At 47.4% G+C, this 23,522-nt stretch overlaps 1 protein-coding gene across 6 annotated transcripts; it reads right to left on the minus strand.

Moving 5' to 3' along the window:
• Positions 1-476: 476 nt before the first annotated feature.
• iws1 (interacts with SUPT6H, CTD assembly factor 1) lies at positions 477-14,844 on the minus strand. Of its 6 annotated transcripts, none has more exons than XM_072461992.1 (17): positions 14,641-14,844; positions 13,725-13,807; positions 13,096-13,186; positions 12,370-12,969; positions 10,566-10,631; positions 8,254-8,452; positions 7,706-7,763; positions 7,396-7,505; positions 7,031-7,181; positions 6,806-6,888; positions 6,467-6,596; positions 5,618-5,735; positions 5,424-5,535; positions 4,155-4,211; positions 3,282-3,338; positions 3,103-3,214; positions 477-703 (listed from the first exon to the last, which is right to left on the minus strand). In XM_072461992.1, exons 1-17 carry the CDS (start codon positions 14,681-14,683, stop codon positions 578-580), a joined length of 2,196 nt encoding a protein of 731 aa, XP_072318093.1. In that variant the 5' UTR covers positions 14,684-14,844; the 3' UTR covers positions 477-577. The 6 variants fall into 6 exon arrangements, with proteins under 6 accessions (XP_072318093.1, XP_072318092.1, XP_072318088.1 ...); XM_072461991.1 differs by having other exon boundaries at positions 12,370-13,035; XM_072461988.1 differs by adding an exon at positions 1,316-1,452 and having other exon boundaries at positions 582-703; positions 12,370-13,186.
• Positions 14,845-23,522: the final 8,678 nt, after the last annotated feature.

A 23,522-nucleotide genomic window follows, 5' to 3' on the forward strand; every position in this document is an offset into this window, starting at 1 on the left:
TGGGAATTAAAGTGTCCAATCTGCTCCTGATTCATGTTTATTCTTCCACTGAATCCACTTCCATAGATTTCACATCTGAGTCGGATTTATTACACTTTTAAGTCTAATAAATGAGGCTAAATTCTAATTTTTGCGCCAGTTTTCAGTCAGATCTAATTTACTCAAAAAATAAATACATCAAAAATTCCCCTTTGTAAATGTTTTTGTATCTAAAATGTCAACAAAAAGAAGCAAGACGTTTAAACCTGTCAATTTATCAGGTTCAAGTGTTCCAAATCTGACATTTTAACCACATTTGTGATTAAACGGCAGAAGATTCGGTGTCAGGACTCAAGTATTTTTTACTTTTATAGAAACATATTAAACTCAAATACAGATTTTACTTAGAACAATTTAACGTTGATTTATTTTTAATGACAAAACCATTTAGAAACTACGACCAGCTCCAGCGTTTGAAGAATGACAAACTCAGAGTGTTTTTCACCACTGTTTATTCCACCTGGACGACAGCAGACGTTTTTACCCAAAAAACAGAAACATTTAAAAAGAAAAAGTGAATAAATCCTAGCGTTTAAAATCAGAGCGGCATCCGGTTTCCCTCCACGCTGATCTTTACGGCGTGGCCCGTTTTGGAGAGGCGCCGGATGTCCTGGATCCTGCGCATCTGTTTGTCCACACGGGACATGCCCTTCTTCATCGGGCCCTGAAGAGAGAGACACACGAGAAGAGAGAAAGAGACGAGTTAGAGACAAGAGAGAAGGAATAGAGGAGCGAGAGAGATGAGTTAGAGAGGAGAGAGAGAGAGAAGAAAGAGACAGGTCTTTCTTCACCGGGCCCTGAAGAGGTGAGGGAAAGGGAAGAAAGACAGAAAAAAAGAGGAAAGAGAAGAGACTCCAGTTTCCTTCTGACAGTAAATTCTCCTGAAGCAGAAGCTCCAGATCAGACGCTGCAGCTTCAGCAGAAACATCAAACCAAACGTCACACGAGACACACACTGAAAGTTAAGTGTAAATCACACTGAACACAATGAACACAGTGTAAATGACACTGAACACATCCTGTGGAGACGTCAGCAGGTTCCACAAACCTGAACATGCTTTAAAAACGCTGTGGTTCACACCAGAGTTCTATCAGCCCAGAGTTAAAGCCTTGTTACAGCCGCGTCACTCCGTGCAGTGCGACTCACGGCCTGCGGGGGGCGCAGTCTCGTGCAGTGCGACTCACGGCCTGCGGGGGGTGCAGTCACGTGCAGTGCGACTCACTGCCTGCGGGGGCGCAGTCACGTGCAGTGCGAGTCACGTGCAGTGCGACTCACTGCCTGCGGGGGCGCTACAGGGGCATGCGGTTTCCCTCGATGCTGATCTTCACTGCCCCTTGTGGTCGTTTCTGTTTGCGCTCTTCAGCAAAGCGACGTTTGTGTTTCTCCAGAAGACTCATGTTTTTCTTTACGTACTACAACCAATCAGAGCGCAGGATTCAGACATGTGACCAATAAGAATGCGGGATTCAAACATGTGAGCAATTGGAGTGCAGCGTTAAACATGTCTAATTATCTTGAGCGACGATGATCTTCGTCATTTTAACGTTTGACAAAATCAAAGAGAAACAACTGAACTCTGAACCTTTTCTACAGAACGAGACTGAAGCATCAAGACTCCGGGCAGTGGACTCATCTGACCAATCATGGTCAGATGAGTCCAGAGCGACGGACGCATCAGGGCAAGAGGAGAGGCAGGTGAAGAGTACCCATCATGCCTTGTGCCGGTGCGGTCTGTGCCCGTGTTGGACCTGGGGTTTAACGTCCAGGTCAGTGGGTTTCTTCCTTCTGGACGGCACGGGCGGAGGACAGAAGGACTCACACAGGGACTGTCCACCAGAAGGACTCACACAGGGACCGTCCACCAGAAGGACTCACACAGGGACCGTCCACCAGAAGGACTCACACAGGGACTGTCCACCAGAAGGACTCACACAGGGACCGTCCACCAGAAGGACTCACACAGGGACCGTCCACCAGAAGGACTCACACAGGGACCGTCCACCAGAAGGACTCACACAGGGACCGTCCACCAGAAGGACTCACACAGGGACCGTCCACCAGAAGGACTCACACACAGGGACCGTCCACCAGAAGGACTCACACAGGGACCGTCCACCAGAAGGACTCACACAGGGACCGTCCACCAGAAGGACTCACACAGGGACCGTCCACCAGAAGGACTCACACAGGGACCGTCCACCAGAAGGACTCACACAGGGACTGTCCACCAGAAGGACTCACACACAGGGACTGTCCACCAGAAGGACTCACACACAGGGACTGTCCACCAGAAGGACTCACACAGGGACCGTCCACCAGAAGGACTCACACACAGGGACTGTCCACCAGAAGGACTCACACACAGGGACCGTCCACCAGAAGGACTCACACAGGGACTGTCCACCAGAGTCCAGATGGAGAAGGTTCTACACAGTCTCACATCACACATACCCATCATCACGACCGGACGGAAAGTCAAATGTAACTGAATTTTAGATGTTTAAAAAGTTTTAAAAGGCCCATGACAGGCTTTTAAGATCTTCTATTTTTGACTTTATTTGGTGTATTTATACCTGTTGTACATATACATTATAGTTTTGCACAGATCAAGCAGGTATTTGTGGAGAAATTGTTGAAAAATCTCTAGAAAATGACAGGAAGTGACATCACACCAGGGACAGTCATACAGGAAGTGACATCACACTAGGGACACTCATTCCAGTCAAAGTTTATGCAGAATTTACACAAACAACTTTTTTTGACTCTAAACATTAATTCTCCATCAACAAAATAAAAGTCGCTCTCATATATTTGTATTTGTCAAATAAAAATAAATGTGACATTAGATGAGTTTTGGCCCAGTGGTTGATTTTGAGTGTTAATTTCCTTGTGTGATGTCATCAATTACAAACAGGAAGTTAAATTAAAAACATAAAAAAATTAGCTATTCTGTTTTTAAAATTAAAAATATATTGATCTCAACTGCATTTTAGTTCAATGAGTGGTACGACCTGCAGGGGGCGCTTTAAAGTGACATAATACGGTATCGTGGAGGTACAAACCCGGCTGGAGTCGCCCTCCACGTTCCACTTGGGCCGGACCACATAGTCTTTGTTGGACGGCATCGGGACCCGGGCTCGGGCGCAGAACCCAGGATCTCCTGGTCGCAGGGCTCTGAGGAGGAGGAGCACACGCTTAGCACACGTTTAGCACACGTTAGCGTTACTGAAGCGTCACTGACTTTTCCTCTCCCGTCAGCTGCTTCTCCAGGTCCCGACGGGGCGTTTGACCTCCGGAACTAAAAACACACAAACACAAAGTTTAGAGCGGAAGGAAACTATAAAGACTTAAAGATAATCAAGAGCCGTGCGGTTATTCCAAACCTACAGCCGTTAGTCACAGAACGACGGAGAAACACATATTTACTCGAGATTAAGACTTTCTCAGAGTTAAACGACAATTAAACGAATGCATCGGTTCATCAACAATCAAAATGCAAACAAAAGCAGAAAAGTTAAACAAAGCTTCAAGGATTTACATCAAAAACGGGTAATAACTGCTAATAACTGCTTATTTTTTCTTTATTATCTTACCCCTCCATCCCTTGTTGGGAAATGGGAGGTTTTGTCGATAGGAGTTTTTGTTCTTCTATTGAGAGTGTTTTTCAAACTTCCTATAAGTTATCTGTTCTTTTCCTCTGTATCTACCTGCGTTGCAACAATGAAATTTTGATCATTTTATCTTAATAGCGGCTAATAACTGCGCTAATAGCAGCTAATAACTGCTAATAGCGGCGCTAGTAGCGGCTATCAACATCATATAAGATAAAAATGTTCCCCAAGTTTAATCAAAGCAATTGATGGTCTTATTTTCAGTTCAATCTGTGAAACTAAACACATAACTACTTTTAAATCCGTCCGTTTTTGTCAATTTTTCTCTTGGAAAGTTAAATTTTAAAAAAACTCGTCACAAATTTGAGGAAAAGTAACGCGTTTTTCCTCTGTTATCTCAATGAAACTTGTGTTAGACTCGTCCACAAACGCACGACTCTGCAGTCCACACTGCGCCTGCCGTGATGTCACGGGGAGGCGGGATATGCGGCCGAGCGGGCGACCTGATTGGTGGAGAGAAGACGTCTGTTTCCAATGCTCTCTCCACCTTCTGAGGCTGACTGCGGGACAGGGGGCGCCAAAGGACCAGAGGGAACCACAGGGAAAAACCAGAGGGTTAAACAAAAGAACCAGAGGGTTAAACAAAAGAACCAGAGGGGAAGAAAACAAAAGAACCAGAGGGGAACCATGTGGACTGGTTTAGGACAGTTCAGCTTGGATGATAATGTCTCATTTGGAGCTGAATCTTTGCACAAAGCTGCTGTAAAACTCCATCCATCCATCCATTTTCTACCGCTTGTTCCCTTTCGGGGTCGCGGGTGTAAAACTCAATGAGCTGAATACATTAGAACATTCCGGGCCGGTGGGCCAAGCCTCTGCTGTCAGTTTGGAAAATAAATTGTTGTTACAGTCGATATATTTTTGACAATGATGATTCGCCATATTTATAAGTATAACATTAATAGCTGTATTGCTGTTACGGTTGAAATGTTTCAGGCATTTGTGGGCCTCCTCCAGTCCCACATTACCCCGAGCTGTCCCACAATACCCCGAGCGGTCCCACATTACCCCGAGCGGTCCCACATTACCCCGAGCGGTCGTGGGCCTCCAGTCTCACATTACCCCGAGCGGTCGTGGGCCTCCAGTCTCACATTACCCCGAGCGGTCGTGGGCCTCCAGTCCCACATTACCTCAAGCTGTCCCACATTACCCCGAGCGGTCGTGGGCCTCCAGTCCCACATTACCCCGAGCTGTCCCACAATACCCTGAGCAGTCCCACATTACCCCGAGCGGTCGTGGGCCTCCAGTCCCACATTACCCCGAGCTGTCCCACAATACCCTGAGCAGTCCCACATTACCCCGAGCGGTCGTGGGCTTCCAGTCCCACATTACCCCGAGCAGTCGTGGGCCTCCAGTTCCACTTTACCCCGAGCGGTCGTGGGCCTCCAGTCCCACATTACCCCGGGCTGTCCCACATTACCCCGGGCTGTCCCACATTACCCCGGGCTGTCCCACATTACCCCGGGCTGTCCCACATTACCCCGGGCTGTCCCACATTACCCCGGGCTGTCCCACATTACCCCGGGCTGTCCCACATTACCCCGGGCTGTCCCACATTACCCAAGGCTGTCCCACATTACCCAAGGCTGTCCCACATTACCCCAGGCTGTCCCACATTACCCCAGGCTGTCCCACATTACCCCAGGCTGTCCCACATTACCCCAGGCTGTCCCACATTAGCCCAGGCTGTCCCACATTACCCCGGGCTGTACCTGAGCCTGCGTTTCTGGGGCATCTGCTGGTCCAGGTCCCTCTGCTGCCGCTCTTCTCGGGTCATGCCTTTGAAGTTGGACGTGAGCCCGAAGATGGGCCGCGACCACTCGTCTGAAAACACGAGAACGTTGGTTAAAACCCTGGCAAATCCGTCAGAACGTGCGGCGGCAGCGAGGGCGGCGGGAGGTCGTACTGATGAGCTTGAGGGCCAGGTCTTTGTTGGTCCGGGACTCTTTGGGGTGTTTGTAGAGGAACATGACGGATCGACCGATGCCGCTGTGCTTCAGCGTCTCCTGGCTCACGCTGGGCAGCTGCGGATGGCATGTAGCGTTAGCATTAGCACGAGACGGAGCAGCCAACCGCGCCGCTACACAAACATGAAGTGTGTAAATGAAGCCCACTTATCCCCTCCCACTTCATACACTTTACTCCTCCCCTTTATTGCTTTTACATCATCACAGACGATCCAAACGAGACCGAACGAACACGCTTTGAGTCCATTAGACGACAATTTTCAGTCAAACAAAGATTAAATTAAAGAAAGATTACGTTTCAGATTTGACTAAATATTTTGCTCGAGGAAGAGGAAACTGAGAGGAAACTGTAGGGAAACAAGAGGAAACAGAGGAAACAAGAGGAAACAGGAGGACACTAGGGAAACAGGAGGAAACTGTAGGGAAACTGAGAGGAAACTGTAGGGAAAACAGGAAACTGTAGGGAAAATGAGAGGAAACAGAGGAAACTGTGGGGAAACGAGAGGAAACTGTGGGGAAACAATTTTAGAGACGTTTGTAATGTCACTTCCTGGTTTGATATGGCCAGCAAACATGACATAGGCAGGAGTTGAATCTACAACTGTCACTAATTTAAACATGCAGTTATAATTTGACAAATAATCACACCTGACACAACACCTTTATTTAGTTAAATTATTGTTCATAAAAAAGGTGTAAGTTGCGTGCAATGATTCTCTGCAACTTTGCAGCTTTTTAATGACATCACAGTGAACTACTGCATGGTGAGGAGGAAGTGAAGTCCGTACCTCCTGCAGGATCCGGAGCAGCTCCTCTCTGATCCTCAGAGCGGGAAGAGACTTGTCGGGAAGAGGACTGATCCACTCTTTAATGGCCGACATCACGCCACTGTCGATGAACGTCTCCTTCAGGTCCTGTCTGAAGCAAAGAACAGGAAACTGTGAGGAAACTGTGAGGAAGCTGTGAGGAAGCTGTGGGGAAACTGTGGGGAAACTGTGGAAGGATTAATCCTTGTAAATCTAGTATTTCGACCATGCACAATGGAGACTGTCCTCAATGTTCAATAGAAATAACAGTTTGACGTGGAACACTCAAATCATCTGCACCCGACTGGATAAACGTCTCACTTCTTCAGATGCATGACGACCTGAGGAAGCAGCGTGAGCTTCTTTAGAGCAGGTTTCTTCTGACTGTTGAGCGTACGATCCTCCTGAAACAGAAGACACATTCAGCAACTCCCGCCTTAAAACAGAACAATGCACTCTTCCTGATCTCAGAATCTTTTGCATATTAAAATGCACTAAAACTCGCCCAAAATTAAAAACGTATAGGCGTTTGGGGCGTGGGCTCACCTCGGCCGCCTCCGTCATCTTGTTGATCATGGCGCTGACCACGTCGTCGGCGTCGCTGATGAACGTTCCTCCGTCGCGGTGTTTCCGTCTCTTGCTGTTCATGGCTTTTCTCTTGGCCAGCATGATGTCGAAGTCGGACATCATGCTGGTGCTGGGGTCAGAGGTCAGGAGGGAAGAAGAAAGACACGTTTAGAGCAGGTTTTAGGTGTCCTTTTGACGTGACTGGGTTAAGGTCACGGTCTAAGGTCACGGTCTAAAGGTGCTGGGTTAGGTCCCGGGTTAGGTCCCGGGATAAAAGGTCCCGGGTTAAAAGGAGTCATGGGTCACGGGTTAAAGGTCCCAGTTTTCAGGACAGGTTTACTCACTCTATCCCGCCGCGTTCGACTCCTTCGTCAGAGTCAGAGTCCTCCTCCTGCTGCTGTTGCTTCTGGGGTGCTTCCTTCTTCTCCTGCTCCAGATCCTCCTGGTTGAAACCCTAAAACACAGACGCAGACCAGAGATCGCTCAAAACTGCCCCTGGAGTGACGGAACCTCGAGAAACATCTTCGACCGACAAAACAAGAGATAAAAAGACTCTGACAAAGTTTGCATTAGAGCCTTTAACCTCAGAGGGTGTTAAAGGCTCTAATACAAACCCGAAGGTCCTGTCCAGGCTGTGTTATTGACTAAACTCACCGTGAACTCCTCCTCTTCCTCGTCTCCAGATTCTCCAAAGATGTCGGCGATCATTTTCCTGCAGCAACGAGAACAAAACAGCGAGAAGTTTAAGGAGCATCAGGTCCTCCAGATGATCTAAAGCGTGTCCCGTCTCACTTATAAACCCGTTATAAACCTGTAACAAACCAGTTATAAACCCCTTATATTCCCCTTATAAACCCGTACCAAACCCGTTATAAACCCGTAACAAACAGTTTCAAACCAGTTTCAAACCCGTTATAAACCCATTATAAACCCGTTATAAAGCTCGTCATCAGAATGGAGTAAAAATTGAGACCACAAAACATTTTTAAAGATGAATTATGCGAGTTTGTTCGCTTTTCTGTTAAAAAAGATTAAATGTTTTTTGTCCTTTAAACTGAATCTGAGCTTCACAAGAGTATAATTAGTGTTAAAGTGTGTAATGTATCTGTGGATAAAAGTAAAAACTATTGAGCGCTTCACATTTCTGTGAGTTTTTTGTCTAAAATCGTGCGTCATCATGTGCGGTTACGCCGCTCGCTCACTCTTCCTCGTCTTCTCCGGAGTCGCTGTCGCTTCCGAACAGAGCCTTCTCGTCCTTCTTGCCCTCAGTCTTCGCCTCGTCCTCCTCGTCTTCGCTGGCCGACCCGAGCTCGCGCAGCTTCGCCGCCATCGCCTTGTCGGGTCCGACGCACGAGCCGGAGTCAGAGTCGTCGCCATCGGAAACCGCTCGACTTCGCTTGACTGGAACAAGAAGGCAGAGTGAAGACTTTAGTTTAGTTACGATTATTTAGTGATTTCTATTGAATATTGAGACTTTTTAAAACACATTTTAACCAATTAAAAGGTGTAAATCTGTGACTGAGGCTTCTAGAGAGAAAGTGTGTTATTGATAAAAAAAACATTTATTATTCTTTATGACATTTGGAACTATAAAACACTGCAGTTGTATTTCTTTAAATGTACCGTATTTTCCAGACTATAAGCCACACCTTTTTTCATAGTTTTGGCCGGGTGCGACTTATACTTATTATTTATACTTATACTCCGGAGCGGCTTGTTTGTAATATTATTTGTTATTTTCACACTTGCAACCGCATTTCATACTCCAGTGCAACTTATACATGTTGTTTTCTTCTCTATTATACATTTTTTGCTGGTGCGACTTATATTCCAGTGCGATTTATACTCCGGAAAATACGGTAATGTTAGTCTGGCCTAAACAGACTTAAAACACAATACAGAAGCATTAAGTCAAAATGTCGAAAAAGATAATACACTTTCTCATAAGGACGAGCAAAATAATATATCTTTTTGCCGTAACCCGACCGACCCGGTGTGAAACTAGCCGACTGAATTTTTTTTATCAGCATTTTGTTGAAAAACATCATATTCTTTTATTTTTCAATTATTTCGCCAACTCACCGACCGGACTTCCCTAAACTATCGTGTCGAATATATTTATCACGCTTGTTATCCTTAAAACAAAGATAAAGTACTGCACAACGCATGTGCGTTCACTCCCCCACATGCGTCTAACGAAACAGACCGCAGGTTAATGACGACCGATTTCTTTAACAAGTCGCAGTGCCTCTGTCGGCGCCACTCAACTGTCCATAGGACATGCCAGTCTCTGTCAGGGTGTTTTACGCAATGCATTCTGGGATTGACACACGCCCAGTACCGTCATCACAGCCCAGTAGCGTCATCACAACAAACATGGCAGCGCCCGTGTCACCCGCATGTTCCCCCCGCTCGCCTTCGCTACCAAAATAAAGGATAGCGGCGTACAAAAGGTCGAATGAAATGTCTTAAAATCGTGAGATTTTGTCTCCTGATCGGGTTGATAAGAGACGTTTTCCGTCATTGACTGTTGAAGCCTGGTGGTCACTCCGACTCAAAAAATGGCAAAATTTTAGCTTTTTTTTTGCCTTCAAAGTAAAAAAAAAAAAAAAAGAATTTGCCTACCGTCCGATCCACTTGAAAAATGTTGACTCGGGTTACAGCAAACAGACAATTTATTTGGGGTAGCCTAAATATTCTCTCTCTAGAAGCTTCAGTCACATATTTACACATTAATTTGCTTCAAAGTCTCAATGTTAGAATAGAAATAATTGTTTGTCGCAGCTTTAATAATGCCAGAACTACTATTGTCCATCGCAGCTCCATGGTAACGGCACATGGTCAATAAAGAGGCCAAAAGCTTCTTTTTTTTCTTCTCACATTCTCATTCTTTCTTTCTCATAATAAGACGGTAAAATCACAAAGACGTGTCACTTTGTCTAATATTAAAAAGAGCCGGGGTTTCTCAGGAGAGTTGACGATGTTACAAGGGTTTTCCCACTCCGAGACAGCAGGGGGCGACGATGGATACGCCACCAATATCCATATTTAACCATCTCACAAAGACGATCACAATCAGATGGACATTTTACTTTGTTTCGCTTTAAATAAAAGGTTAATAAAAATAACAATTACGCTTCATTTGTCTTATTCACCTCATCTAGCACATCAGAACTGCTAATTATGTAAATTAACAATCAGATACATGTTAAGTACTGATTTAAGTTGACTTTTTGTCGTAAATATTGACTTAATTTCACTTCTAAAATGGTCACGATTGTTATTTTCTGTTCTTGATCATATTGTGGCCTAAATAATCACAATCATTAACCAAAAACTGAATAATCTTGACATTTTTGCGTATGTAATCGATCGGGACGAGTCTGGTGAAGGTGTGCAGCATTTAAAACCCGGGAGGAGCTTTTGGGTGACACTTGCTGACCCATAACCAGTGGGAGGCAGCGTGCTGAGCTCTGCGGGAAACCGAAGCGTGTGTGAATGAACCAAAGCTCACCTGGTTTGTCCGCTCGGTCTTCATCCTCGTCATCGCTGTCCGACAAAACGGCCTTTTTCCTTTTCACTGCACAAAACGAATATAAAAACATGAGCGCCATGTCCAGGGGTTTAGAAGACGCTCCACTAAGACGTTTGACCCGAGCGTAAAGTGTGACAAACAGCTGACCAAAGACCACAATTAGCACATAAAAGCCAACATTCTTTTATCTCCCTTTGATTTTTGCACCGGTGGGTGGGGCTTGTACACATGTGGGAGTGGCTTACGCAGCACCAGAACGTTTCCCGACGTGCCATTGGCTGACGGTAAGAAAGCGTCACACACGGCTGCCGTTTTTTCCTGAATAAAGCGATTTACAAAATAGCTGCGAGTTACTCAAGCGGCGACGAATTCATGAATACCGTATTTTCCGGACTATAAGTTGCACCTTTATTCATAGTTTTGGCCGGGGTATGACTTGTACTACAGACCGACTTATATGTGATCTTATTCGTTATTTTCACACTGACAACCACAAGAGGGCGCTCTAGGCTCTAAGCGACGCAGAAGAAGAATCTGCTCTTCCTCTGGAGTTTGTGGAGTTGTTTAGAAGTGACACAGAGGAAGAAGAATTGAATGGATTTAGTGATACATTTCCTCCAAAAATGTGACGTATACATGTTTTTTTCTTCTCTTATGTATTTTTTGGCTGGTGCGACTTATAGTCCGGAAAATACGGTAAATTCTGTGATAAATGTAGATGATGTAAGGAGGAAACAGACTCCTTCCTCAAAATGTATAATATCGCAGTTGTTGTCTTGCAGAATTGCCAAAAACAAATTTAGCATATTGTCTATCCTCATCATCATATCCTCATTACCATCATGATCCTCCTCATCATCCATAGTCATTCTCCTCATCATCTATCCATCATCGTCATCCTCCTCCTCCTCCTAATCATATCCTTATTACCATCATGATCCTCCTCTTCATCATCCATAGTCATCCTCCTCCTCCTCATCTATCCATCATCATCATCCTCCTCATCATCCATAGTCATCCTCATCATCTATCCATCATCATCCTCCTCATCTATCCATCATCATCATCCTCATCCATCCATCATCATCATCCTCCACATCATCCAGACATCCTCCTCATCATCTATCCATCATCGTCATCCTCCTCCATCCATCATCCTCCTCATCCATTATCCTCATCCATTATCATCCTCCTCTTCATCCATTATCATCCTCCTCCATCCTCATCCATCCATCATCATCATCCTCATCCATCCATCATCCTCCTCCACATCATCCATAGTCATCCTCCTCATCATCTATCCATCATCGTCATCCTCCTCCTCCATCATCCATTATCCTCATCCATTATCCTCATCCATTATCATCCTCCTCTTCATCCATTATCATCCTCCTCTTCATCCATTATCATCCTCCCTCCATCCTCATCCATCCATCATCATCATCCTCATCCATCCATCATCCTCCTCCACATCATCCAGTCATCCTCCTCATCATCTATCCATCATCGTCATCCTCCTCCTCCATCCACCATCATCCTCCTCCTCATCCATTATCCTCATCCATTATCATCCTCCTCTTCATCCATTATCATCCTCCTCAGTCATCATCCATCCATCATCATCCTCCTCCTCCTCCATCCATCCCTCCCTCCCTCACTCCCTCCTCCTCCTCATTCCATCCTCCTCATCATTCCATCCTCCTCATCATCCATCATCATCCTCCTCCTCATCATCATCACCAATCCTCCTCCTCATCCATTATCCTCATCATCATCCTCATACCGGGCCTGTCGTCTTCATCGTCACTGTCCTTGTCCTTGTTTTCTTGTTCTCCGTCGCTCTGAGCCTTCGCCCTCTCGTCCGACTGCATCACTCCTTTCCACTTCCCAGACTTCTTCTCCTCTTCCTCTCCCTTTTCTCCGTCTTTCCCCCTCGTCTCGTCCCCTTCGTCGTTCGAGTCCAACTGTCTCGTCTTCTTCCGCACTCCCGCGTCCGAATCGCTGTCGTGTTTCTCCGACCCAGAGTCCGTTTTGAGCGCTCTCTTTGTCTCCCGAGCGCCATCTTCCGCGTCCGACGTGCTTCTTCTGCGTTTGGGCGAACTCGACGGCTCGCCATCGTCCGACTGCCGCCGCTTCGCCGGAGACTCGTCCTCCGACGCGCTCTTCCGCCGCTTCGCCGGACACTCGTCGTCGCTGGCGCTGCTCACGTCGTCGTGCTCTTTCGTCTGTTCCAAGTCGATGCTCGGGTCGCGGCCTCTGGCTTCGTCGCCGATGTGTTCGTCCCGTTCTTTTGGTCGCTCGTCGTTGCTGTCATCGTCTTTCATTCGCTCGACGTCGCTGCTCTCGTCGCGTACTTTCGGTCGCTCGTCGTCGCTATCGTCGTCTTTCGGTCGCTCGATGTCGCTGCTCTTGTCCCGTTTTTTCGGCCGCTCGTCATCGCTGTCGTCGTCTTTCGGTCGCTCGATGTCGCTGCTCTCTTCTTTTTGCCGCTCGTCGTCGCTGTCTTCACCCCGTTCTTTCCTGGGACCGTCGTCGTCTGAGTCGCTCATGGCGCCGCTGGTGTCCATCGGCTGTGGAGCGTCTTCGTTGCTGCCTTCATCCTGGAAAAAGACAAATCGACACTTATAAACGGTGGACTTTAGCTCAGGGGGAGGAGCTTCACACCACAGCCAGATGATTGGACGAGAGAGAGAACACAGACTCGGGCCAAAACAAGAGGCAAAAAGCTGAGAAACACTAAAGAATCATTTGTCAACAAACAATGGAAGCCACAAAAATGGGACAAAAACACGTCTAAAATGCAGCAAACATGCGACCGAAAGAGACAAAAGTGTAACAAAAAAGACTTAAATGACTAAATGTAAAGTGTCAAAAGACTAAAGACACAACCAAGGACAAAAAAACGTGACCGAAAGAAACAAAAGGCAACTATACGCGACAAAAAATGAGATAAAAAGTGAAATTTTTTTTATAAAAAATGGACAAAAAACACGGAAAGAGAAAACGAAACGCTGAACATTAAGGGAGACTCCAGAACTCAGACGGGACAAACACGGAGGAGGCAGGACAAACGTAGAGTTGATGGGACAAGCGCAGAGGAGACGGGACAAACGTGGAAATGAAGGGACGACCACACACCTCTGACTGATGCTGGTCGCTCCGGGCGTCCTCTGCGTCCGACGCCGGGTGCTCGTCTTGGACTGGGGTTCCGCCTCCGTCGTCTAGACAACACAAGCCACAGAAAAAGCATCAAATCAGGGTCAAACGGAGCAGATTTGATTGATGTCGTTTTGGACCAGTGGATGCGAGCCGATGTCCTAGCGTGACGTCATCAATTACAAACAGGAAGTACAATTATAAACCTCAAAAATTTGCTTTTTAAAATATATTTTTCAGCCAAATTTTGAATACATTTATCTTAAAACCATTTTAGTTTTGTTTTTTGTCATAGGCACTTGAAAAAGCACCGCATTTGCATGAATAACGCGGACTTATAATAAGCAAATCTCCAGCTATCAAAAGACACATTTGAGCTCAGATTTCAAAAACAAAAGTGTCCCAGAGAAAGCGCCAGATCCAAGGTACGTGAAGGAAGAAAGCAAACAAACAAACTGGTTTTAATGGGACAATGGGATGTTTAATGGGATATTTAGGACATTTGAGTTTCCGGTTCGTTTGGCACTCTTGATGCTCGTGACGACACTTTCAGAGGGACATTTTTCACGACAACAAACGGTTCCGGGTTGAACTTTCCCTCTTAATGACGGTGAAAAAGACGAGAATGAGTTTGACGTAAACCTAAAAAGGCCGCAGTTTAATTAAAGACGAGTGTTAAAGTTGTTATTGTGCGTGTTGTTGTGTTCAGCGGCTGCTTCCTGCGCACATTCCCGAGCTTCACCCGGGTTTAAGGTTTCAAAGCGCTATTCCTGGCGCTGCAGAACAGATCGGAGGTAAAATCTAAACTTATCCGACTGCGCGCGAGTTAAAACAGTTTGAGTTTAAGGCCGTTTTGCGCTTCGGCGCGGCTCGTAAACAACACAAGAGGCAGTGTTACCGGAGTGGTTCCCGGACACAAACTCGTCCTCTTCCACGTCCATGTGCGCTTCAACTCGGCCTCAGCTCCAGGAGGCTTCGGTGAGGCTCCGTGGAGGTTTAAAACCCGCCGGATGAACAAACACACCGATTGTAGACGCGATTTAAACTGGGAAACCAAAAGAAACAACAGTAGCTCGGCTCCGGCTGTGGGCTGCGGATCCAAAATGGCGCCGCGCGTATTTTGTACGCGTGCGCAGCCGCGCCGTCGCCTGAAATATGCGTCATAAGTTTTTATTTTTTTTTGTATTTTAATCTTAAACGTCTTGAATAAATAAATAAAAGCGAAAAATGTTTCCGACTGAAAACATATAGAATGCATATTTTTTAAAAAGCAATGTATTTTGTGCAAATAATGAATTTAATTCTTATTGATATTCATAAAGCTATTTTACTGGTGCTAATGATTTGAGCCATATTTTAAGCATTTTGTATAGAGTAAACCCTGCCCTAGTTCACATTGCCTTTTGTGTAGCAAAATTGTCGAATATTTACTAATACTATCAGTGTTATTTATTGCAGATTGATATTTAGTATGCACACCAATGATTTACTGTGATTATTGAAACCTGTGTTTTATTAAGGCCAGGTTCTTTTGTGATGGCGAGAGAGTGGATTAAGCCTTGAGCCCAAACCTGAAGATTCCTGTTTGTCTACTCTAAATATGTAACAATATATGGTACCACTTTTCCAAACACAATTTAAAATTCTCTCTCTCTGTCTTGGAGTTGTATCTGTTCTTCTGATTCTAGTCCAACAATATGCTATTGCTATAATATACAGCTTATACGTTATATAGCAATCTAACTACACCAACCTATTATACGTGTTACATAAATCTTGAAAGTTGAACCTCCACATCCATAACAAAGGAAATATTTCATTCAAAGGTCTTGATTAAAATAACTCTTAATTTGTAAGTACCTATAAATGTCCTGTTTATCCAAGCCAGAGGATTCTTTCACATGCTAAAGCTTTTAATGAATGAATGAATTTTCAATATTACTTTCTAATCAGCCGATTTAATAAATGTATTTAGTTTAATCTTCAAGTAAACGGACACACGTTTTTAAATCATTTTTTTATTCATTCTTAAAGCATTAAAGCGCAGCGTCAGAAGCGTTGAGGCGGAACGCCTCCAGTCACAGCCTGCAGGGGGCGTGGCAGCAACACGAACAGGATTTTACGTCGGCAAAGAAGAAGAACACAACGTCAACTTTATTATTCAGGTTTTACAGTGTTTCTAGTCATATTTTAGTCACAACAAGCTGAGATATAAACCCGCTCCTGTCGGGGCGACAGGAGCCGACAGGTGCTGACATTAAATAAATGTTGTACCTGTTGAAAGGTTTTGGGGGCGTGGCTTATCCTTTGTTTCCCGGGAGACGGCCTGTTCCGATCCTGTCGATCGGAGGTGGACTGGCTTTACGCCGTGGCAACTCAGGGACTTTACTGTAAAAGAACAGATCATTTTTATTGTTTTAAGTTTATCATTTTTGATATTTTGATTTAATAAAGTCTTTGTTATAAAAGTTATTTCCGTTTGTGTTTTTAGAGTTTGTTCAGCCCAGACAAACTACCTTTAATTTTTTTAGTCGACTGGTCAGTGAGTCCATTAATTGTTACAGCTCTGGAGCAGATCTGTCTGTGGTTCAAGCCTGGTCTAGTCCTGGTTCAGGTCTAGTCCTGGTTTAGTCCTGGTCTAGTCCTGGTTCAGGTCTAGTCCTGGTTCAGTCCTGGTCTAGTCCTGGTTCAGGTCTAGTCCTGGTTCAGGTCTAGTCCTGGTTCAGACCTGGGTTTCTGGCCCTGCTTGGTCTCCATGCTGCTTCCTCTCGCTGACAGTCGGTCTATGGGGCCGCTGTTTCCGCTGAAGCCTCTCTTTTTCTTCGGCTCCATCACATCGTTCTCCCTGTGATGATCGTCCAATTGCAGCAGCTTCTCCATTAGCCCCTCCTTCTCCACAGACTTTGGACTGGACTCTGGACTGGACTCTGGTCTGGACTCTGGACTGGACTCTGGGCTGGACTCTGGTCTGGACTCTGGACTGGACTCTGGACTGGACTCTGGACTGGACTCTGGTCTGGACTCTGGACTGGACTCTGGGCTGGACTCTGCACTGGACTCTGGACTGGACTCTGGTCTGGACTCTGGACTGGACTCTGGGCTGGACTCTGGGCTGGACTCTGGACTGGACTCTGGACTGGACTCTGGGCTGGACTCTGGGCTGGACTCTGGACTGGACTCTGGACTGGACTCTGGACTGGACTCTGGGCTGGACTCTGCACTGGACTCTGGACTGGACCCTGGTCTGGACTCTGGACTGGACTCTGGTCTGGACTCTGGTCTGGACTCTGGACTAGACTCTGGACTGGACTCTGGACTGGACGGCAGTACTTTCTGTAAACTGGCATCCAGAGCTTCCAGGCCCTGAAACAGACGTAACGATAGAGTCTGATGTTAAATGAGTTGGTGATACAGTTCCCTGCACTGCCCCCTGCTGGCCGTCTGTAGCTCAATAATCACTTATGGCCCAGTGTGTCTGAATGTCTCCCCTTGTCCTTAACCCCTCCCTCCCACCACAGTCCCACACGCTAACGTTAGCGACTTAGCATCTAATGGTTTATTTGAAGCTATCGAACCCGATTTTGAACTTTACAACTTTAGATCGTCTCTTTTCAGACGGTGAAGAGAAACTCAGCGGGCCGTCTAAGGGCAGCCAATCAGAATGCTGCTTTCAGAGAGGAGAGTCTGATGTTTCCTCTGAACGATGCAGAACTGACTCACGGGGAGTTGATTGTACTTCCACGACGGGGACACATTTGGCGCTCACAGTCGGGGCCCTGACTTCCTGGATGTCATGTGACTCGTCAGGTGCTCAGGTTCCTCCACATGTAAACATCAGGAGCAGCAGGAGCAGGAAACTCCCACAGCTCCACTCCACGTCTCTCTTTCTCTCCATCTATTGCAAATTACTCTTGTTTTTGAAGCTCTAATACAAATTTGAAGCTATAAATACTAACTTTCTGACCTGAAGAGTCAAACTAGTTATTTTTCACAATAAAAACAAAATATTAACTTAACTTTAGATCTGATTTCTGTGGAAAATGTGTCACGGTCGACTTGATTTGAACCTTTCTCCCGTTTCTCTGCGTGACGTCTGGTTACTCCCAGCATGCCACTGGGCCTGTCATGTGATACCTGTCTGAAGATGTGTTTACACTTACAGCTACTGAGACGGGGACTCGAACCCACAACCTCAGTTCAACCACAATGACACAACGGGGACACGCGCAGGAGTCGAACCCACAACCTCAGTTTGACCACAGCGACGACGTGAAACCGGGAATTGAACCCACAACCCGCCCGTGTGTGTGCGTCAGTACCTGCAGACTGTGGCTGAGGCCGTGTGGCAGGAAAGTGAAGCAGCTCAGGCTCAGCAGCAGCAAACGCATCTGAGAAACACACAAACACACATGACAGAGCTCCCCCTGCTGCTCCCGTCTGGAAATACACTGTCAGAGAACCGGCGCAAACGCTTTTTTTCTTTCTTTCTTCATCAAAATAAGACAGAATAAGTATAAACACGTTCAAAAACACTTTACATTGACAAATACATAAATACATATAAAAGAGCTTTGTTTCTCAGGAGAGTTTCCAAAATCGTTATTTAACATCGTGAACTTACAAAGACGCCTTTAAAGTCCCTGTGAAGGTTCTCATATTTTTGTAAGTTTGTAAGAGTTTGGCTAGAACTATGGTAAATATTTATCATTGTTTTGCATCCGAGAAGTTGCAGTTTGTGACGGAAATGAGAAAAATAAAAGTTTAAAATTTTACAGGAAGTTGAGCCTAAAACACAATCCTTCTGTGATGTCATCAAAAGGTGTCGTTGAAAACACAGACTGTTTACACACGGGACTAAGTCTGAAGAATAAAGTCTGAAGAAGAGGAAGTTTACACACAACTGACACAACTTTTGGACAGTTTAAAGAACCATTTGAAGAAATGTAATAAAATGAACAGTTCTCACCTTGTCAGTCCTCGATCTTGTCTCTTCTTGGTCTTTGTTCTTCTCGGCTGGAGCCTCTGGACGCTGGAGCTTCTGGACGCTGGAGCTTCTGGACGCTGGAGCCTCTGGACGCTGGAGCTTCTGGACGCTGGAGCTTCTGGACGCTTCTCTCTGTCTCTGGACGCCGGAGCTTCTCTCTCTGTCTCAGCTGGACGCTCGGCTCATGCAGGTTTTGAAGCAGCTCTCGTCCAATCAGAATCCACATTTTTTCCCTGCCCTTTTCATTCACAGTTTAAATCAAACCCACCTCAATGTGGTTCAGTCCTGGTTCAGACCCGGTTCAGTTCTGGTTCAGACCCGGTTCAGTCCTGGTTCAGACCCGGTTCCGTCCTGGTTCAGACCCGGTTCAGTCCTGGTTTGGACCCGGTTCAGACCTGGTTCAGTCCTGGTTCTAGACCTGGTTCAGACCCGGTTCCGTCCTGGTTCAGACCCGGTTCAGTCCTGGTTCAGACCCGGTTCCGTCCTGGTTCAGACCCGGTTCAGTCCTGGTTTGGACCCGGTTCAGACCTGGTTCAGTCCTGGTTTAGTCCTGGTTCAGACCTCGTTCAGTCCTGGTTCAGTCCTGGTTCAGTCCTGGTTTAGTCCTGGTTCAGACCTGGTTCAGTCCTGGTTCAGTCCTGGTTCAGTCCTGGTTCAGACCTGGTTCAGACCTGGTTCAGTCCTGGTTCAGTCCTGGTTCAGTCCTGGTTCAGACCTCGTTCAGTCCTGGTTCAGTCCTGGTTCAGACCCGGTTCAGACCCGGTTCAGACCTGGACAGGTGTTAACAGTCATAGTTTTTATTGAGTCATGGCGAGTGATGTCATCTGACCTCTGACCTCAGGCCAAAGTGTCCAGCTCTCGTCCCTCGAGAGCCACTTTACTAAACGATTATTCTAAGGACGATGACACTGCTTTTCTCTAAGCAGGTTCTGACTGACGCACTACGTTTAAGTCAACTGAGAACACTGACACTGGTCCTGACTCCGGTCCTGACTCCGGTCCTGACTCCGGTCCTGACTCCGGTCCTGACTCTGGTCCTGACACCGGTCCTGACTCCGGTCCTGACTCCGATCCTGACTCCGTTCCTGACTCTGGTCCTGACACCGGTCCTGATTCTGGTCCTGACACTGGTCCTGACTCCGGTCCTGACTCCGGTCCTGACTCTGGTCCTGACACCGGTCCTGATTCTGGTCCTGACACTGGTCCTGACTCCGGTCCTGACTCCGTTCCTGACCCTGGTCCTGACACCGGTCCTGATTCTGGTCCTGACACTGGTCCTGACTCCGGTCCTGACTCTGGTCCTGACTCTGGTCCTGACACTGGTCTTGACTCCGGTCCTGGCTCCGGTCCTGACTCCGGTCCTGACTCCGGTCCTGACACTGGTCCTGACTCCGGTCCTGACTCCGGTCCTGACTCTGGTCCTGACACCGGTCCTGATTCTGGTCCTGACACTGGTCCTGACTCCGGTCCTGACTCCGGTCCTGACTCCGGTCCTGACTCTGGTCCTGACTCTGGTCCTGACACTGGTCTTGACTCCGGTCCTGACTCCGGTCCTGACTCCGGTCCTGACACTGGTCTTGACTCCGGTCCTGGCTCCGGTCCTGACTCCGGTCCTGACTCCGGTCCTGACTCCGGTCCTGACACTGGTCCTGACTCCGGTCCTGACTCCGGTCCTGACTCTGGTCCTGACACTGGTCTTGACTCCGGTCCTGACTCCAGTCCTGACTCCGGTCCTGACTCCAGGCCTGTCTCCGGTCCTGATTCCGGTCCTGACTCTGGTCCTGTCTCCGGTCCTGACTCCGGTCCTGACTCTGGTCCTGGCTCTGGTCTTGACTCCGGTCTTGACTCCGGTCCTGACTCCGGTCCTGGCTCTGGTCCTGGCTCTGGTCCTGACTCCGGTCTTGTCTCCGGTCCTGACTCCGGTCCTGACTCTGGTCCTGACTCCGGTCTTGTCTCCGGTCCTGACTCCGGTCCTGACTCTGGTCCTGACTCTGGTCTTGACTCCGGTCTTGACTCCGGTCTTGACTCCGTTCCTGACTCCGGTCCTGGCTCTGGTCCTGGCTCCGGTCCTGACTCCGGTCTTGACTCCGGTCCTGACTCCGGTCCTGGCTCTGGTCCTGGCTCTGGTCCTGACTCCGGTCTTGTCTCCGGTCCTGACTCCGGTCCTGACTCTGGTCCTGACTCCGGTCTTGTCTCCGGTCCTGACTCCGGTCCTGACTCTGGTCCTGACTCTGGTCTTGACTCCGGTCTTGACTCCGGTCCTGACTCCGGTCCTGGCTCTGGTCCTGGCTCTGGTCCTGACTCCGGTCTTGACTCCGGTCCTGACTCCGGTCCTGGCTCTGGTCCTGGCTCTGGTCCTGACTCCGGTCTTGACTCCGGTCTTGACTCCGGTCCTGACACTCTGTTCCTCTCAGTTCCTCTGGATACAGTTTTTGACATTTTCATCTATTTGTGACACATTGTTCCTATTTTAGTTCAAATCATTTTTTTTAAATAAATAACGATGTATTTTTCACACCAAGGTTAAATTATTCAGTTTCAATTCTGATGAAAAAAAACCCTTTATTCTATGGATTAAAATGTCTTCAGAGTCCAAAGGACCTTTTGTCCCTGTGTTGTCCCCGTCGTCATGGTGATGTGGGGGACAGGTCTGTGAGACGGCGGTGACGTACCTGTGCTAACGAGCGCTGCTGTTGGTTTAAACTCTGCTAATGAAGGCTGAGCTCACGGCGAACTCTTCACCTGCTGCGGCGAGTCCAACGTTCAGCCAGTGTGGAACAGCCAGGTTTACGAATATTTAAGCGGCCGGGAGTTGAACCTGCAACCTCCCAGCTTGAGGACTTATGCGATTAATCATGAGTGACGTAAATCAATCACAGTCTGAGACAACAGTGCGGTCCGAAATGTTCCTTAACGACTTTGACTAATATTCCATTTTTGTTCTGAACTGCCCAAAAATCCAGTGTGATTGCTTTGTCCACATGAGATAAATAAACGCGAGCTTCCTCTGAGCTAAAAACAGTGACCAATAAAACATGGCGTCCATATTTAGAGCCACGGTTTATTTCTGGTCCTTTCATCTGAAGCCAAACAAACAAAGCCGTGTGCAGATGTCCGTGTTCTTCTGCTTCAGAGAGAAGACCTCACCAGGGCGTTTCCTCCCATTCTCCCGAGTCTCTGCATCCGAGTCTCCGGAAAGGACTACGCTAAGTCTGAGGGACCAGGACCAGGACCGGGGCCGGGGCGAGGGCCAGGGCCAGGACCAGGACCAGGGCGAGGAACAGGACCAGGACCAGGGCCAGGGCCAGGGCCAGGACCAGGACCAGCCCAGGGCCTGGACCAGGACCAGGACCAGGACCAGCCCAGGGCGAGGAACAGGACCAGGGCCAGGACCAGGACCAGAACCAGGACCAGCCCAGGGCCAGGGCCAGGGCCTGGACCAGGACCAGGACCAGGACCAGACCAGGACCAGACCAGGACCAGACCAGGACCAGACCAGGACCAGACCAGGACCAGGACCAGACCAGGAATTGTGTTTATCTGTTTTCTTGATTGATACATTTCTTCTGGTCCATTTATTGTGACTCTCAAGCTCTTTCTAGAGCCACGTTTCCACTGGTTCACTTTGTCCAGTCCTAAAGTGTGTCTCTGTCTTAAGTCTCTGGTCTGGGCCGTGTCTTGGATCCAAAGTGGCCCCTGAGAGGTTCTGGCTCCCAACACGCTCTGGCTCTTGTGCTCCAGGTGGACTTTAGCTCAGGGGGAGGAGCTTCACAGCACAGCCAGATGATTGGACGAGAGAGAGAACGCAGACTCAGGCCAAAACAAGAGGCAAAAAGCAGATAAACACTAAAGAATCATTTGTCTCCAAAACTCTGACTTGATCTTGTGCTAAAGCGCCGCGTTTCCACTGATGCTAATGACTATGTCGAGCCTTAGCAACACAAAGCTAGCAAAGCACGTTAGCAACAGCCATTTCCTCTTTATCGCCACATGGCACTCACTTTGTCAAGAGCCAGAATCTGATAGGCTTTGAGAGAAGTCAAAGAAATGAGGCAAAAGTGTTCCTGTGCACGCTAGCTTTAGCCACGCCCCTCACACACACAAACCTGGAAGTACTAAACGTCAGGAGGATTTAGATTATATTTATAAATAAAACATGAGTTGCGTTTGGCTCACATTCATGTTACCGTGGAAACGCACTGTGCATTTAAGCTAAATTGTGAACCCTTTCTGCTCCTCACCCACAGGTGTCTTTTCATTTATTTACGTCTGTCACTTCAGAAAAACAGAACCGAACATGGACTCTGTGGTTCAGGGCCCGAGAAAGTTGGATCCGGCTCCGGCAAAGGACGCTTCATGTGAAGTTTTCACAGGAAATCCAAGGGTTTTACTGTTTGATCGAGATCAGGACGCAGCTCAGACACGTCCACAAGTATATCCTCCTCCTCTCCTCCTGCAGACTAAACCAGGACTAAACCAGGTCTAAACCAGGACTAAACCAGGTCTAAACCAGGTCTAAACCAGGACTAAACCAGGTCCAAACCAGGACTAAACCAGGTCTAAACCAGGTCTAAACCAGGTGTAAACCAGGACCAAACCAGGACTAAACAAGGTCTAAACAAGGTCTAAACAAGGACTAAACCAGGTCTAAACCAGGACTAAACCAGGACTAAACTAGGACTAAACCAGAACTAAACCAGGTCTAAACCAGGACCAAACCAGGACTAAACAAGGTCTAAACAAGGTCTAAACAAGGACTAAACCAGGTCTAAACCTGGACTAAACCAGGACTAAAC

Source organism: Eucyclogobius newberryi, unplaced genomic scaffold (genome assembly GCF_026437365.1).
Source record: "Eucyclogobius newberryi isolate DKJ021-1_F unplaced genomic scaffold, fEucNew1.0.hap1 SCAF_10, whole genome shotgun sequence".
Classification (NCBI taxonomy): Eukaryota; Metazoa; Chordata; class Actinopteri; order Gobiiformes; family Gobiidae; genus Eucyclogobius; species Eucyclogobius newberryi.